General features: G+C 38.4%; 1 protein-coding gene across 3 annotated transcripts in view; it reads right to left on the bottom strand.

Moving 5' to 3' along the window:
- The window catches only part of LOC143024660 (uncharacterized), a 34915-nt gene that overhangs the window by 17652 nt on the left and 4240 nt on the right, over nt 1-13023 (bottom strand). For all 3 annotated transcript variants that reach the window (XM_076183626.1, XM_076183627.1, XM_076183628.1), the window contains exon 4: nt 8911-12282. In XM_076183626.1, coding sequence (XP_076039741.1) covers nt 8911-12282 — 3372 coding nt within the window. The remainder of the gene's footprint in view (nt 1-8910; nt 12283-13023) is intronic.

The following is a 13023-nucleotide window of genomic DNA, read 5'->3' as shown; positions in this document are numbered from 1 at the left end:
TTGTATGGAGTGATCCAGGATAGTTATCTGCAATGTGGTCATCTAGCCACCTCTGATAATTTACAAGGGCTGGATGGTGGCTGCCCCACAGCTTGACCAGGTGGACTTCATCCTCTAGGAGGAGAGAGGATTCAGAAGAATAGATAACCGGGGGTCAGGCATATACCAGTATAACTGAATGAGATAATGCAGTCCTAAAATGCATATGGGGGCCTCTGGGATACTGGAAAAGTTGTATTTTTTCCTTACCAAATGTGGCTGACAATAACAAATGGTGGGGCGCAGGTACAAAATATGGAAGGGATTGTACATTTTTTTCTTGCTAGTCACTAGCTTCAAATTTAGGAATATGTTATGTAACTAATATCTTAGCAATTCATAACTCTTGAACAAAAAGGAACATTGTGTAGACTGAATTTATTGATAAAAAGTAAATTATACTAAATCATTGAGCTATTTTGCATAATAAATATGGAGGAGTCTTATTATACACTTTGGTCAGAAACATAAAGGGAGAAAGTATCTTAACATCTGGTAGAAGGGAAACACTGTACTCTTAGACTGAGAAATATCAAGAGGTAGATATAATGGGAAGAAAAGCTAATGAACATTTGTGAAAAAAATTAATACTAAAGACTATAGTCATGGGAGAATTACAGTGAATATATGTAAACCACCAAACATTTTCATGAGGGTTAAGTAGCAGTAATTATACAAAGGGATACACATGAATCCTTAACGTATTATGAGGGTGGGTTAAGAATAATTCAATAAAATGACTTATCATACAGATTCCTATATCATTATGTCATGGTAGTCTTTTCTCTTGCTCTATTGGCTGTATTTATATATATATATAAGTATGTATGTGTGCATATATATGTATATTACATATAGTATGTGAACTACTACATGTGGATGTGACTGGTTGTGTCCTGAAAGCATCCTCTAACCTGTGCAGATTAGACATAATGTCTTCTCTTCCTATTTTTTTTTTTTTTTTTAATCTATACAAGCCGTGGGCTTTGCCCTCCCCGGCTTCTCCGAGAGCTTGGCTGCGCAAACAGCGGCCCACAGCCGCAGCTTTCCGCACTCTAATCCCTCGTTTTCCCCTTCGGCCTCAGCCTCGGGGCGGAACCCCAACACGGGATCCCCAGCACGAAGAAGAATGCGAAGAAGAACACGAAGTAGAATGCGAAGAAGAACGCGAAGAAGAAGAACGCGAGGAAGATGAACGCGAAGAAGAAGAACGCGAAGAAGAAGAACGCGAAGAAGAATACCACCTGACCCCGACTTACCCAAGCGCTTTTTCAAGAATATTTTTAGGACAAGGTGTCACCGTAATACCACCTGTCCCCGACTTCCACAGCATTTTTTTTAGAAGAATATCTTTATTTAGACTTAGATACCAGGGGCTTCTTCCCCCTTATAAGGGGGGTAGCCAGTCAAGGCATGCACCCTATCCCACCCATTTCACTCTTTCTACATGGGGAAAATAGGGCCAATGTGGTTCCAATCAATAAAGGAGGGAGGAACCCATGAATTACCATCTGCAACCACTAATCCAGTGATTCGAGTTCAATTCCCACCCAGAGCCGAGATAATTTCAGCATTGCTGCACTGTGAGCTGGCACTCTTGTGGGCAAGAAGTTGGGTGTATTTCCCTTGTATTTTAAAGGAAGGGGAGCTATGATCGTGGTGTCCCATCTCCATATCTCGTTTTATCTAGACTGTTTTTAAATTCGTGTATCGTTTTTGTACACAACACATTTTCGTCTTATCAAGGTGATTAGTATTTTCTTCACTATTTCTTCGTCCAGGTATGTAAATGCCACTTTGATTAATCTTATCAAGTAATAAGTTTCTCCAAAAATTTTGTTTATATGTTTCTCAGGGGACATATCATTCATAATAATGACTCCTAGGTCCTTCTCTTTTTCCACTTTCTTAATTTCTTCCTCCCCAATGTATATGATCCCACTATTCTTTTTTTGCTTCTTCCAAATTCCATTATACTACACTTCTTAATGTTGAATTCTATCACCCACTTCCTACTCCATTCCCATACTTTATTGAGATCGCTTTGCAGCGATTCACAAGCTTCTTCGGTGTTCACTTTTTTCAACATTTATGCATCATCTGTTTAGAAGCTCATATAACATTCAATTCCTTCATCCATATCATTAATATATATATAGCAAACATTATTGGGACCAGTACTGTTCCTTGTGGAACTCCACTAATCACCTCATCCCAATTGGAATGTTCGTCTCTTATCACCACTCTCATTTTTCTTTCTTGCAAAAAGTCTTCCATCCACTTAAGTAGTTTGCCCTGTATTCCTCCAACAGTTTCTAATTTCTTTAGCAATTTCTTATGTGGCACCTTATCAAAAGCTTTTTTTCAGGTCTAGAAAGGCACAATCAGCCCATCCATCTCATTCCTGTATTATATCTATTAGATTTAGTAGTTTTTTTTTTCCAAATGCTTTACCCATCTAATTTTGATAATTCTTTCACAAATTTTTGCTACCATACTTGTAAGGGAGACCAGTCTATAGTTTGTAGGGTCTTCTTTGTTTCCCCCCCTTATATATTGGTACTGTACTATATTTGCTCTTTTCCAATCTACTGGAACTTTTTCTTCCTTCAATGAACTGCTTATTAGACTATGTATTTTGTCTGTTAGTTTGTCCCTGCATTCTCTAAAAATCCAGTTTTCCATTTCATCTGGACCATGCGATTTTCTGACATCAAGATTTCTCAAGTGATTTATTATTTCATTCTTTACTTCTATTTCTTTCATAGGGGGGACTTTCCCCTCCCACTCATCATCTCTGTTGTATGTTCTCCCTTGTAAACACTGATTTAAAATGCTTTTTCATAATTTCTGCCATTTCTATTTCCTCTGTGTATTCTATTCCTCCTTGTCTTAGTTTCACTAATTCTTCTTTGTTTTTCAGTTTGTTGTTTACAAATCTATAGAATAGTTTTGGTTAATCTTTACTTTTTCTATGACATCCTTTTCATGTTTTCTCTTTTCTTCTCTGTGCACTTGTACATATTCATTTCTATAATCAGTATATATTTTCCATTTTTCAGGTTTTTTTGTCTTTCCTCCATTTTATCCAAGATTTATCCCTTTTATCTTTTAACTATACATATTTTGTTGTACCAACATTTTCATTTACTTTTTCTCGTTTTTGTCTTGGAACATACTTTTCCACTCCTTCCTTATAAATTGTTCTCAAAATGTTCTATTTCTCTTCTACTGTTGTTTCCTCTTTGTATATCCTTTCCCAGTCTGCTTTTTGAACAAATTTTCTAATTCTATCAATTTTTTTTCATATATCATTCTTCCCTTTCTATATTGTTAATTTTTTCTCATGTATTTGTCTTCATTTAGTTCCAGTTCTACTATTATGTGGTTCCTTTTACTTAGTGCAGTCTTATATTCAATCTTGTCCACTATTTCAGGTACTGATGTGATTATTAGGTCTAGTCTCGATGGCTCTTCCTCATTTCTATAACTAGTATTCCTTTGTATCCATTGTGTCATTGTATGTTCTATAATCATATCAAGTAGTACATTTCCCCATAGGTCATCTCCACCCTTCACTGTCATTTCTTCCCAGCAGATTTCTTTACAATTAAAGTCACCCATTATAATTATTCTTCCTCCATCATCTTATTTAGTGTTATATTTGTGTCTTCTAACATATTCTTGTGTTCTCTCTCTTCCCACAAAGCCATTTTAGGAGGCACATAATTTACCACAAACTTCCTGCTCTTCTCCCTGTCCTCTATTTCCATCATGATCATTTCCACTTTTCCTTCCATATGTAACTTCCTCACATTTATATCCTTAGTCAGGAACATAACACCACCACCTTGATTTACTTGTTTCTAATCCAATGATTATATGCACCATGTCCTACACTGTTGGTTGTCTCCACAATTCCCATTATGTCAGGTTCCTTTTCCATCAGGTAATCATTCAGTTCATTCAACCCTGTTGTTAATCCATCTATATTTGTGAAGGACACTTTTAATTTTCTGCTACCTTCATCCTATTTTCTGTTTTCTTACTGTTTTTCTCTCCTATGAACCATTTCCTCACTTTCATATCCACTACTCTCCAATAGAATTTCTCTTTGTCTGACTCTGTTCTGTTCTTGTTTTTCCCTAGCTTCGATTCTTTATGTTTTCTCTTCCTCTCTTTCCTCTTTATTCATCTCTCTTTTTATCCATACCTATTTATAATGATCACTTTCTGCTACTTTTCCTGTTTTGGATAAGACATTCACTGCTGTCGTTTGTGACCTGAATTTAACCTTAATTCATCTGGTCTTGTCTACAGTGTATTTCCCAAGTCTATATATTTCTTCAATTTCTTTCCCTATTTCCTGTTCACCTTCTGAAAATATTCTTAGTACCCTGTTCACTTTTTCATTCTCCTCTCTTACTCTTGTATTTGGATTATGTTTCTCTTCCATTCCCAACATAATTATACATTTCTTTTTATCTGCTAAGTCTCTTACTATATTCTCCTTCTCTCTCATCACTTTAATAACTGTGTCCTTAATGTGTTCCTTCATCTGTTGCTTCACTATATCTCTAAATTCAATTTTGCTATTTTCCTGAACCTTTTTCCAACCACTTACCACTTTTTCTATGGACTTTATTCTTCTTTAATTCCTCATTCTCATCCTTTGCTTCTTTTAAATTCTTCTATTTCTTTATTTAGGTTTGGTTCTCCTTCTTTAGTTATTCCAATTCATCAACTCTTTGTGTAATAAATGCAAGTTCACTGAACCAAACCTCCCACTGTTTGTTCACTTTTGCTAATTTTTCCTCTACACTTGCTGACCAGGGGAGGTTGTCATCTCCTCCCTCATTAAATCCCTGGAAATAATTATCTTCACCTTCCATTGTGCTGCTCTTATCTATATTTCTAATTTTTACATTTTTACTAATCTCTTCGACTTCACCTCTATCGTCTGTGCATCTCGTTGACATTCCTTCTGACTTAGGGGGCCCATTCGTCCCCTTCCTCATTTCCTTTCATTTTCCTCAGTAATCCCTCCCCTTCTCCTTTTTCTTCACCTTCCCACTACACCACAAGCTTTCCCCTTCACTACTAATACAACACAGGTACTCCCTTGTCGTTGAATCCACGAAGATTGTTTTTTTTGCCAATCATGTGTATGTATGTGTGTGTAAGGTCACAGCATTACCCATAGATCTGGCAAATATGAGCTCTGAGGTCTCATCTGTGAGGGGGAATAGATGTCTATAGAGTCTGTGGTGTAGTGCTTTAAGATACTCTAGCATAGGATACTAGCAGGGTGCCATAGGTCACAGCATCCCCTGATTACCAGTGACACTTCCAGTACAAGGACCCTTTGTTACAGCGGACAAGGCCTCATTCGTATGTGTACTGGGCATGACATCATTTTGACTCTGCATTGCAAGAAATGGTTGCCCACATGCCAGTCTATAACCACCTGTCATACTGTGAGCACATAGCACTACATGTACACTTAACACCACAATAAAGATTCAAACATCCCTCCCATGTTTCTGTTGCATTCATAAGAACATAAGAATGAAGGAGACTACAAGAGACCATAAGGCCTACACTAGGCAGCTCCATATCCATCTCCACCTGTCATCCCAATCCATAAAGTTGTCTAATCTTTTCTTCAAACAACTGATAGTTTCAGCGGTTACTACATGGCTACTAAGTCTATTCCATTCATCGACCACCCTATTAGTAAACCAATTCTTGCCTATTTCCTTTTTAAATCTAAATTTGTCCAGTTTATAACCATTACTGCAAGTCCTGCCCTATTGTTTTAATATGATGACCTTGTTTGCATCACCCTTGTTAAACCTTTTGATCCACTTCAACACCTCTATTAGATCACCCCGGACTCTGCGTCTTTCCAAAGAGTATAAGTTAAGGTGCCTAAGCCTCTCTTCGTAAGGCAAATTTCTGAGTCCATGTATCATTTTGGTCATTCTTCTCTGTACTGATTCTAGTGAATTGATGTCCATTCATTAGAGAGTCCAACACGTGATCTAAGACCATGTTGAATCACAGGCCAGCTACATTGCAAGAGAACTGCAAAAAGCCTTTAGCTTCAGTACCTTAAGAAGTTGTATTCTGGTAGACAACCGACTTAGATTCAGAATTAGTAGAGCATATGTATTGTTTTACTCATCATTATAAAAAAAAACATAAGAAAATTTACACTTTTTTGTACTGTTTTACACATTGAACACATAAGGCAAACATCTTGTATGCAAAGAACTATCACAAACATGTACTATCAGCACCATAAAAAATATGATTATACTATCTTCACAAACAAATAAGAGAACCTACATTATTTTCTACTGCTCAACACATTTACTATTATGGCATCATATCACAAACATCATACATTATAACTGACATAATGAGCATTGGCAGTGCAGCCAGAGTGTGAGGCAGAGATGTTAATACTTTACAAAAGGTAACAAGAACGAAAAAATTGGCTGACTTCCTGAGGTAGATCAAAGAATGAACGACATCTAGCAGCTATTTTATGAAACTGTGCCAGCCATGAAATTCAATTTAGTAAGGATTACTCTGTTTTAAACTGGCCAAGTCAATTAAAAATAAATCAATCAATCAACTGAATGAAGTAAAAAATTGTTACTTAAGAGATAAGAAATGATAGAAGAAATAGTGTGTAAGAATACTAAACTGGACTAAATATGAGAGGAAACCACCAAATCAGACCAAATCAGAAAGGAACTCACAAAATTGGACCAAACCAAAGAAGAAATCACCAAATCAGAGATTAAAACTATCAAACTGTAGGTTGAGTATGTTGTTTTTCACCTTTATTTACCAGATCATTAACTTATGACAAAACTTCCTGAAAACCAGCAACAACTACTAGATTGGCCCATTTTTTCTACATCTATCTATAACCAGAATAGAATCACCATTGATGGTGTATTTCAATCAAATAATTCCAACAGTCACCCCTGGACTTGAACCAGGGCCTTATGTGATGCTAGGCTGAAGCTATAGGGACTAAAATTCTCCAACTTCAAAGTTTATCTAACTTAGTTCTTCAGGAGTTAGATAAACTTCCAAGTTGGTGAATTTTAGAGTCCCTATAGCTCAGTCAGTAGAGCTTCGGCCTAGCATCACACAAGGCCCCAGTTTGAGTTCAGAGGCAACTGTCAAAATTATTTGATCTATCTATAATCTAAGGGTTTCTTTTTCCATATAAGGGCACCTACCCACTCCCATCCACCACCCTTTCCTCCCTCTTATCTTAGCCCCTCATGGCTGAAGGGTCATCCCTGTCTCTTGCCCACTGCCCTGGGTCTGAAGCACTACAGCAAGACACAGTACATCCACAGTAAGGCTGTTTCAATTACACAGCATCCCCCTCCTCTCTCCATCCTTCATGCAGAAATTAAAGACTAGGAGAAATCCCTTTGGGCTGTGTCAAAATATCATCCACACACAACATCTCCCTACCCCCTCCACTTCCTTGCATCAAAGTATCATTCACTCACCCTATCTCCTGCCTTCTCCTTTCCTTGTTCAACAGACATTCCCATCTTGTTCAAAGCCCCCTTTCACCCCATCCATCCATCTCATCCTCAGTTGTCCCCTCAAGGTCACTCCATCCACCTCTGCCTTCCACACATCTATAATGATAATATGGTTTAACATCACATATCATCATCATGATAGATGTGCGGAAAAGGTGTGGAAGGCAGAGGTGGATGGCATGAACTTGAGGGGACAACTGAGGATGAGATGGATAGATGGGATGAAAGGGACTCTGAGCATACCTAGCTTAAAACTTGTTTATAAATTTTTTTATAGGCTGCATCATCTAGGATGCTCCAGGAATTAATGCAACTGTACACTCTCTTAAATGAGTTGAACACTATGTGGTGAACTGCAATACCAATGTTTGTCAACAATCTGTACACTGTGTGCATGTTTACCTAATTGTAATATATAGGAGATGAGCTAAGCTCATAGGGTATGTCTTTTACTCTCCATTTATCATAGTGTATGTGTGTTTTACCTAATTGTATTATAAGGAGTTGATATTAGGCTCATGGACATCACTTTCGCTCCATCTATTATACCTAGTTTTAAATTTGTTTGTGGTGTGTGTGCATGAGTGAAAAGCATTGACAACCATGACATACTAGTGACTCCTAATTAAAATATTAATTACAATAATTAAATCTAGAATAAAACAACACACTATCAAGATGAAAGCACTACACAATAAGAAAAACCTTTATATTATAAAGGTACTGGAAACTAATTAAACATTTATTTCAGTTCTGCTTACATCCACATACTTCCCAAGATGCATTATGGGATTCTAATCATTTTTCCAATTATTCATGAGTCCAACTGTGGTAATAGTTAATCACCAAATTTTGCAATCAGAAATGATGAAAGACAGGCAAACAAAAATGTGGTTTCTTCCTCATTTCCTTGTTAAGGATTTCCATGTTTAATGTGGTGACTGACTGTCTGCCTTTATATCATGTTATACCTAATACTGCTTTGATGGCTAAAAATCTAATGTCATCTGCACTTGTAAAAACATCTAAAAATCAAGTGTTTTAACTTCCCTGTCAATATCTTTCTCTACACATTAACACAACAATGGAGATAAATCTGAAATGAGTCAATGATGGATGTTGCTTTTACAAAAAATTTTGCTAATGTTTCCTACCATTAAATCTACTTTCTCAAGCTCTGATTGAACATAAATTTAACAAACTAAAAAGAAGGCTTAGCAAATCAACAGCGAATGAGATGAGGAAACAAGTAAGCAGCAGTATGGACAACAATGTGAAGAGTACTCACATGGTCCTTGGTTATGGTTGGCAATCTTGATTTAGGATGAAGAGGTTTCTCTCGCTCAGGGAAAATGTCAAGGCCACTCATTGTCTGATATGCATTCCCTTGGTGAGAGGATGAATCCCCTGAACTCCTGAGTATGGTGTAAGGCTGCTGAAGATGAGGATGATTGTGGTGGTGGTGGTGGTGATGGTGATGATTGTTTACGGCCTGCTGCTCTTGCTGGTTTTGGGATGTGGACTGTTTGGTTGCGGAGCAAAGTCTTTGTGTCATGTGACCACCTGCATAGTAACCATACGACGTAGGCACTCCAGACCTCGAACTTGACTGAGATGACGGCTTCTTTACCTCCTGTGTAATAATGTATGTTTTTTGTGGCACAGAATTACTCCTTGAGACATGTACTGGTGAAGACTGAGAAGATATAGTGTAAGTTGCTGCGTTGTTTGGCCTGTCATATAAACTGCTGCGCCTTTCAGTATAACAATTCCCCATTTCGGGGAAACGTGTCCCTCGGTCGTCAAAAGCCTTGAATCCAGTGTCCCTGGAAGGACTGTCGTACGAATCTCTCCTGGTTCCAACCGAACCATATAATGTTCTTTCAAAAGATTCAGACATAATCTGGTTGGGTGTATCACTTCTCTCAGAGTCAGTAAGGTTGACTATGTAAGACGGCATAATATTGGTGTGATTGCTGGGAATTGGTTTAAGAGATCTTCTCCTCGACAACAGCGGTGAAGAAGTGGGTGTGAATGACCTTGCAAGACTGTCGCTATAAACAGAAGCATATTGTGAGGAGCCATATGTGACGTGAACTCGTGGACTACAACATGTGACTGGTGTCACTTCGTTCATGTTAGGATCAGAGTACTGGACAGTCATTATGATTTCTCCTCCCATCCCATCATCACCATCGTCCAAACTTACACCTATCTCTGTATCAGAAACTGCATTCCCTGAAAGTGTGATATTATCAACATAACCTTTATTTTTCATGTGAGAGTCTTCTTCTTCTTCTTCTTCTTCACTTTCTGGAATAAGCATGGCATGAAGCTGATCTTTGGGAAGTTCTTGAAGTTGCTGGCAAAAATCTTCCAATTCTTTCTTCTGCTTTCTCTGAAGTGCTTGCATCTCTTCCCTTTGCTTTGCTTGCAAGATATCAATTATCTGTGAAAGGGGATCAGTTGATGACGTAACAACACTTGCAGTTTCGGTAACGCCACTATCTCTAGTATCAGGTTTGGACAAATCTTGTTCAGTATCGGTAGCACTCGCTGTAGATTCTGGAGCTGTGTCAAGAGAATCCCCAACACCTGTATCTTCTGTTTCTTTTTCCTCTTCTACTTGATCATCACTATCTTCATCACCACCACCCATCTCAATGTCATTACCATCAGTACCAACAAATGGTACCTCTTCCATTTTTTCACCATTTCGAGGTCTACCTGGAATAACCTCATTGTCATTATCATCCACAAGAGCAGGCTGACATACTTCCTGTTTCTCCATTTCAACTTCGACTTTATCGTGGCATACATCCACAGCAATTGAAGGTTCTGTGGTATGCACTTCTTCAACTTCTGATGGAGGCATTTCTAGGCCCTCAACTTCAGTCTTGTCTGGACTGATGTCCATACTTTTTTTAAACTCCAGGGGGTACATCTCCTGTTTCCCAATATCAATATCTGCTTTATCAGGGCTGATATCCATACTTCTTGCCAGTTCTGTCTGACTGGGCTGTCGGTCTCCATCAACAAATACAATTGTACTCATTTCTGTCTCACTACTGTCATCACTACATGAGCTTACATCTCCTGGTGACAAAGCAGTGGAAACAACATTACCAACCTGGAACTGTGAGGACGACGACTCTCTTGAACTTCCTAGATTCAACGTTTGTGGATGTTCCAACTTTTCAGTTTGATTTTTTTTGTCTTTTTCAGTAACCTTTTGAGTGTCTTTTGTTAGTACCTCCTCTTCTTGTTCCTTTTCATCTTCTTTATCTATATCTACTTTTGGCTGTAGTATACTATCTATAGGAGTGGGTTTGAGTTGTGGGTTTTTAGGGTCATCACAGCAGATAATGTAAAGATTTCCAAAAGAATCATCTTTTGGAGGAGCTTCCTGCACAGTTGAGAGGGGACATGTAGGTTCTTTATGACTTTGAGCCTCAAATGTTCGCTCAGCAATATCATAAAATGCCTGCTCTTCAAGCTCCTTTGAGAAAGAGTCTTTTTCATTGTTCTTTGGCATTGCAGTGAGCACTTCAGCATCTAAGGGTTCAACTCCCTTTTTGTGTTGATCATTTTCTTTCGAGTCTGCCTTTTTGAATTTCTCGTTCTTGTTCTTCTCTAAGCTACTGTGATGTGGAGAACCTGTCCTAGACCTTGGTGATCCTGAACGCACTTTGGTTAGATAATCATCTGTATCCAAGAACACCATTCTCTTCAGAGTGCGATCAGTAGGATATGAAAGCCACGAATGTTCTGTCAGATTACCAATATAACTATCCAGGTATATGCTACCAACACTTCTTTTAAACTGATCCTTCTTTGCCTCAGAACTTTGCATTCTTATCTGTTTGCTCTGTTTTATTTCGTTGTCAACTGATTCAGGTGCTGATTTTCCAGTTTGAGGTTTGGGAACTGATCGGCTTGTCAAGAACTCCAAGTAATTGTCAAGGTAGTTACTCCGGGAAATATCCAGAGAACTTTCTTTGGTTAATATTGAGGTATTACTGTGTGACATTATATCTAGATCACTTAAATCTGAAGTTTTGCTAGACAGTTCTCTAGTTGAGGACCTCCTACTATCACCGGATCTCTGAGTGTCTGATTCGGTTTCCATTTCTGCGACAAGAATCATGTCCTTCTCGAACTCTTCTTCAGATACATTACTAAGACTCATTGAAATCGTCGTCTCTGGTCCTGACATAGCCGACTCTTCTGTGGATCTGTTCCCATCCTGCAAGTCACTTTTCATAACCAGGGTAGTACTCCCACTCACGGAAGGAATAAAATCGAGAGCAGAAGAAGACGACTTGAAAGACCTTTCCATCAAATGACTTGAACTGGTGTCCGTTCTGCCTCCTCCAAAGTCATCCATGAGATCTGACGAAGGGGAAACTGGTGGAGAAAGATTGTTGGTTGTGTCTACAGAGGTGTTCATATAGGGTTGCAGGTCAGTGCTGGTGGTTAGAGTGACTGAAGAGTCAGTCTGTACAGAAACTTCAGTGGACTGGGAGTTGTCCATACAAGGAGGAGGAGATGGCTCATGGTCATCACTTGCTAGCCTTGACCCATTGTTGTTGCTACTCTTTGAACTGCTACTCTCTTTCTTTAAACATTTCAGCTTTCCCTTGGATTTTTTAGGTTCTCCCTGTAGTTTAAAAAAAATGTACTTCATAAATATCAGGGTCATGTTAGCATCACAAAAATGTATAACATACTCAAATTGATTATCTTCCATAAAATTCTATCTACATACCAATATGCTTCTTATAACTACCATATACAACAATATGGAAATGGTAGAGAGTTTAAAAGGTGAGAGGTTGCAGGAAGTGGACAGTTTTAAGTATTTGGGGTCACATGCAGCAGGGAATAGAGGAGTTGGGGTGAGGATGGACTACAGAGTAAGGGAAACAAACAAATACCAGGAGGTAATGAAAAGCATCATAAATAGGTATATGGGGATGACCACAAAGCAAAGACTGTACAAGAAAGTGTTTGTGCCTATGGCACTGTATGGAGTGATGTGGAATATGAAGGTGGCAGAAAGGAAGAACCTATGTATTTTTGAGATGAAGGCTTTAAAAAATATGGCGGGGGTTACAAGGATAGGTTGAGTTAGAAATATGGAGGTGAGGTAGAGTGAGGAGTAGCAAGAGGGCTGGCAGATAGGGTTAAAAATAATGCTGAGATGGTTCGGGTATATGGAAACAATGATTGAAGAGAGACTGTCAAATATTGTAGAAGACAGAAATGGACTGAGGAAAATTCAGGGGAAAGCAATGAGGTGAAGGGTTGGGACGAACAGGGTACTGTCAAGCACAGAAGAGGGTGCAAAAGATAGGAGTGAAAGTAGAGTAGTTGTAAATGATGTGGCTCAAAGGGGATT

The sequence above is a fragment of the Oratosquilla oratoria genome, chromosome 4 (assembly GCF_046742065.1).
Source record: "Oratosquilla oratoria isolate Oo_2021 chromosome 4, ASM4674206v1, whole genome shotgun sequence".
Classification (NCBI taxonomy): Eukaryota; Metazoa; Arthropoda; class Malacostraca; order Stomatopoda; family Squillidae; genus Oratosquilla; species Oratosquilla oratoria.
Note: the sequence above shows the minus strand (reverse complement) of the source record. Positions and strands in the feature narration are given on the sequence as shown.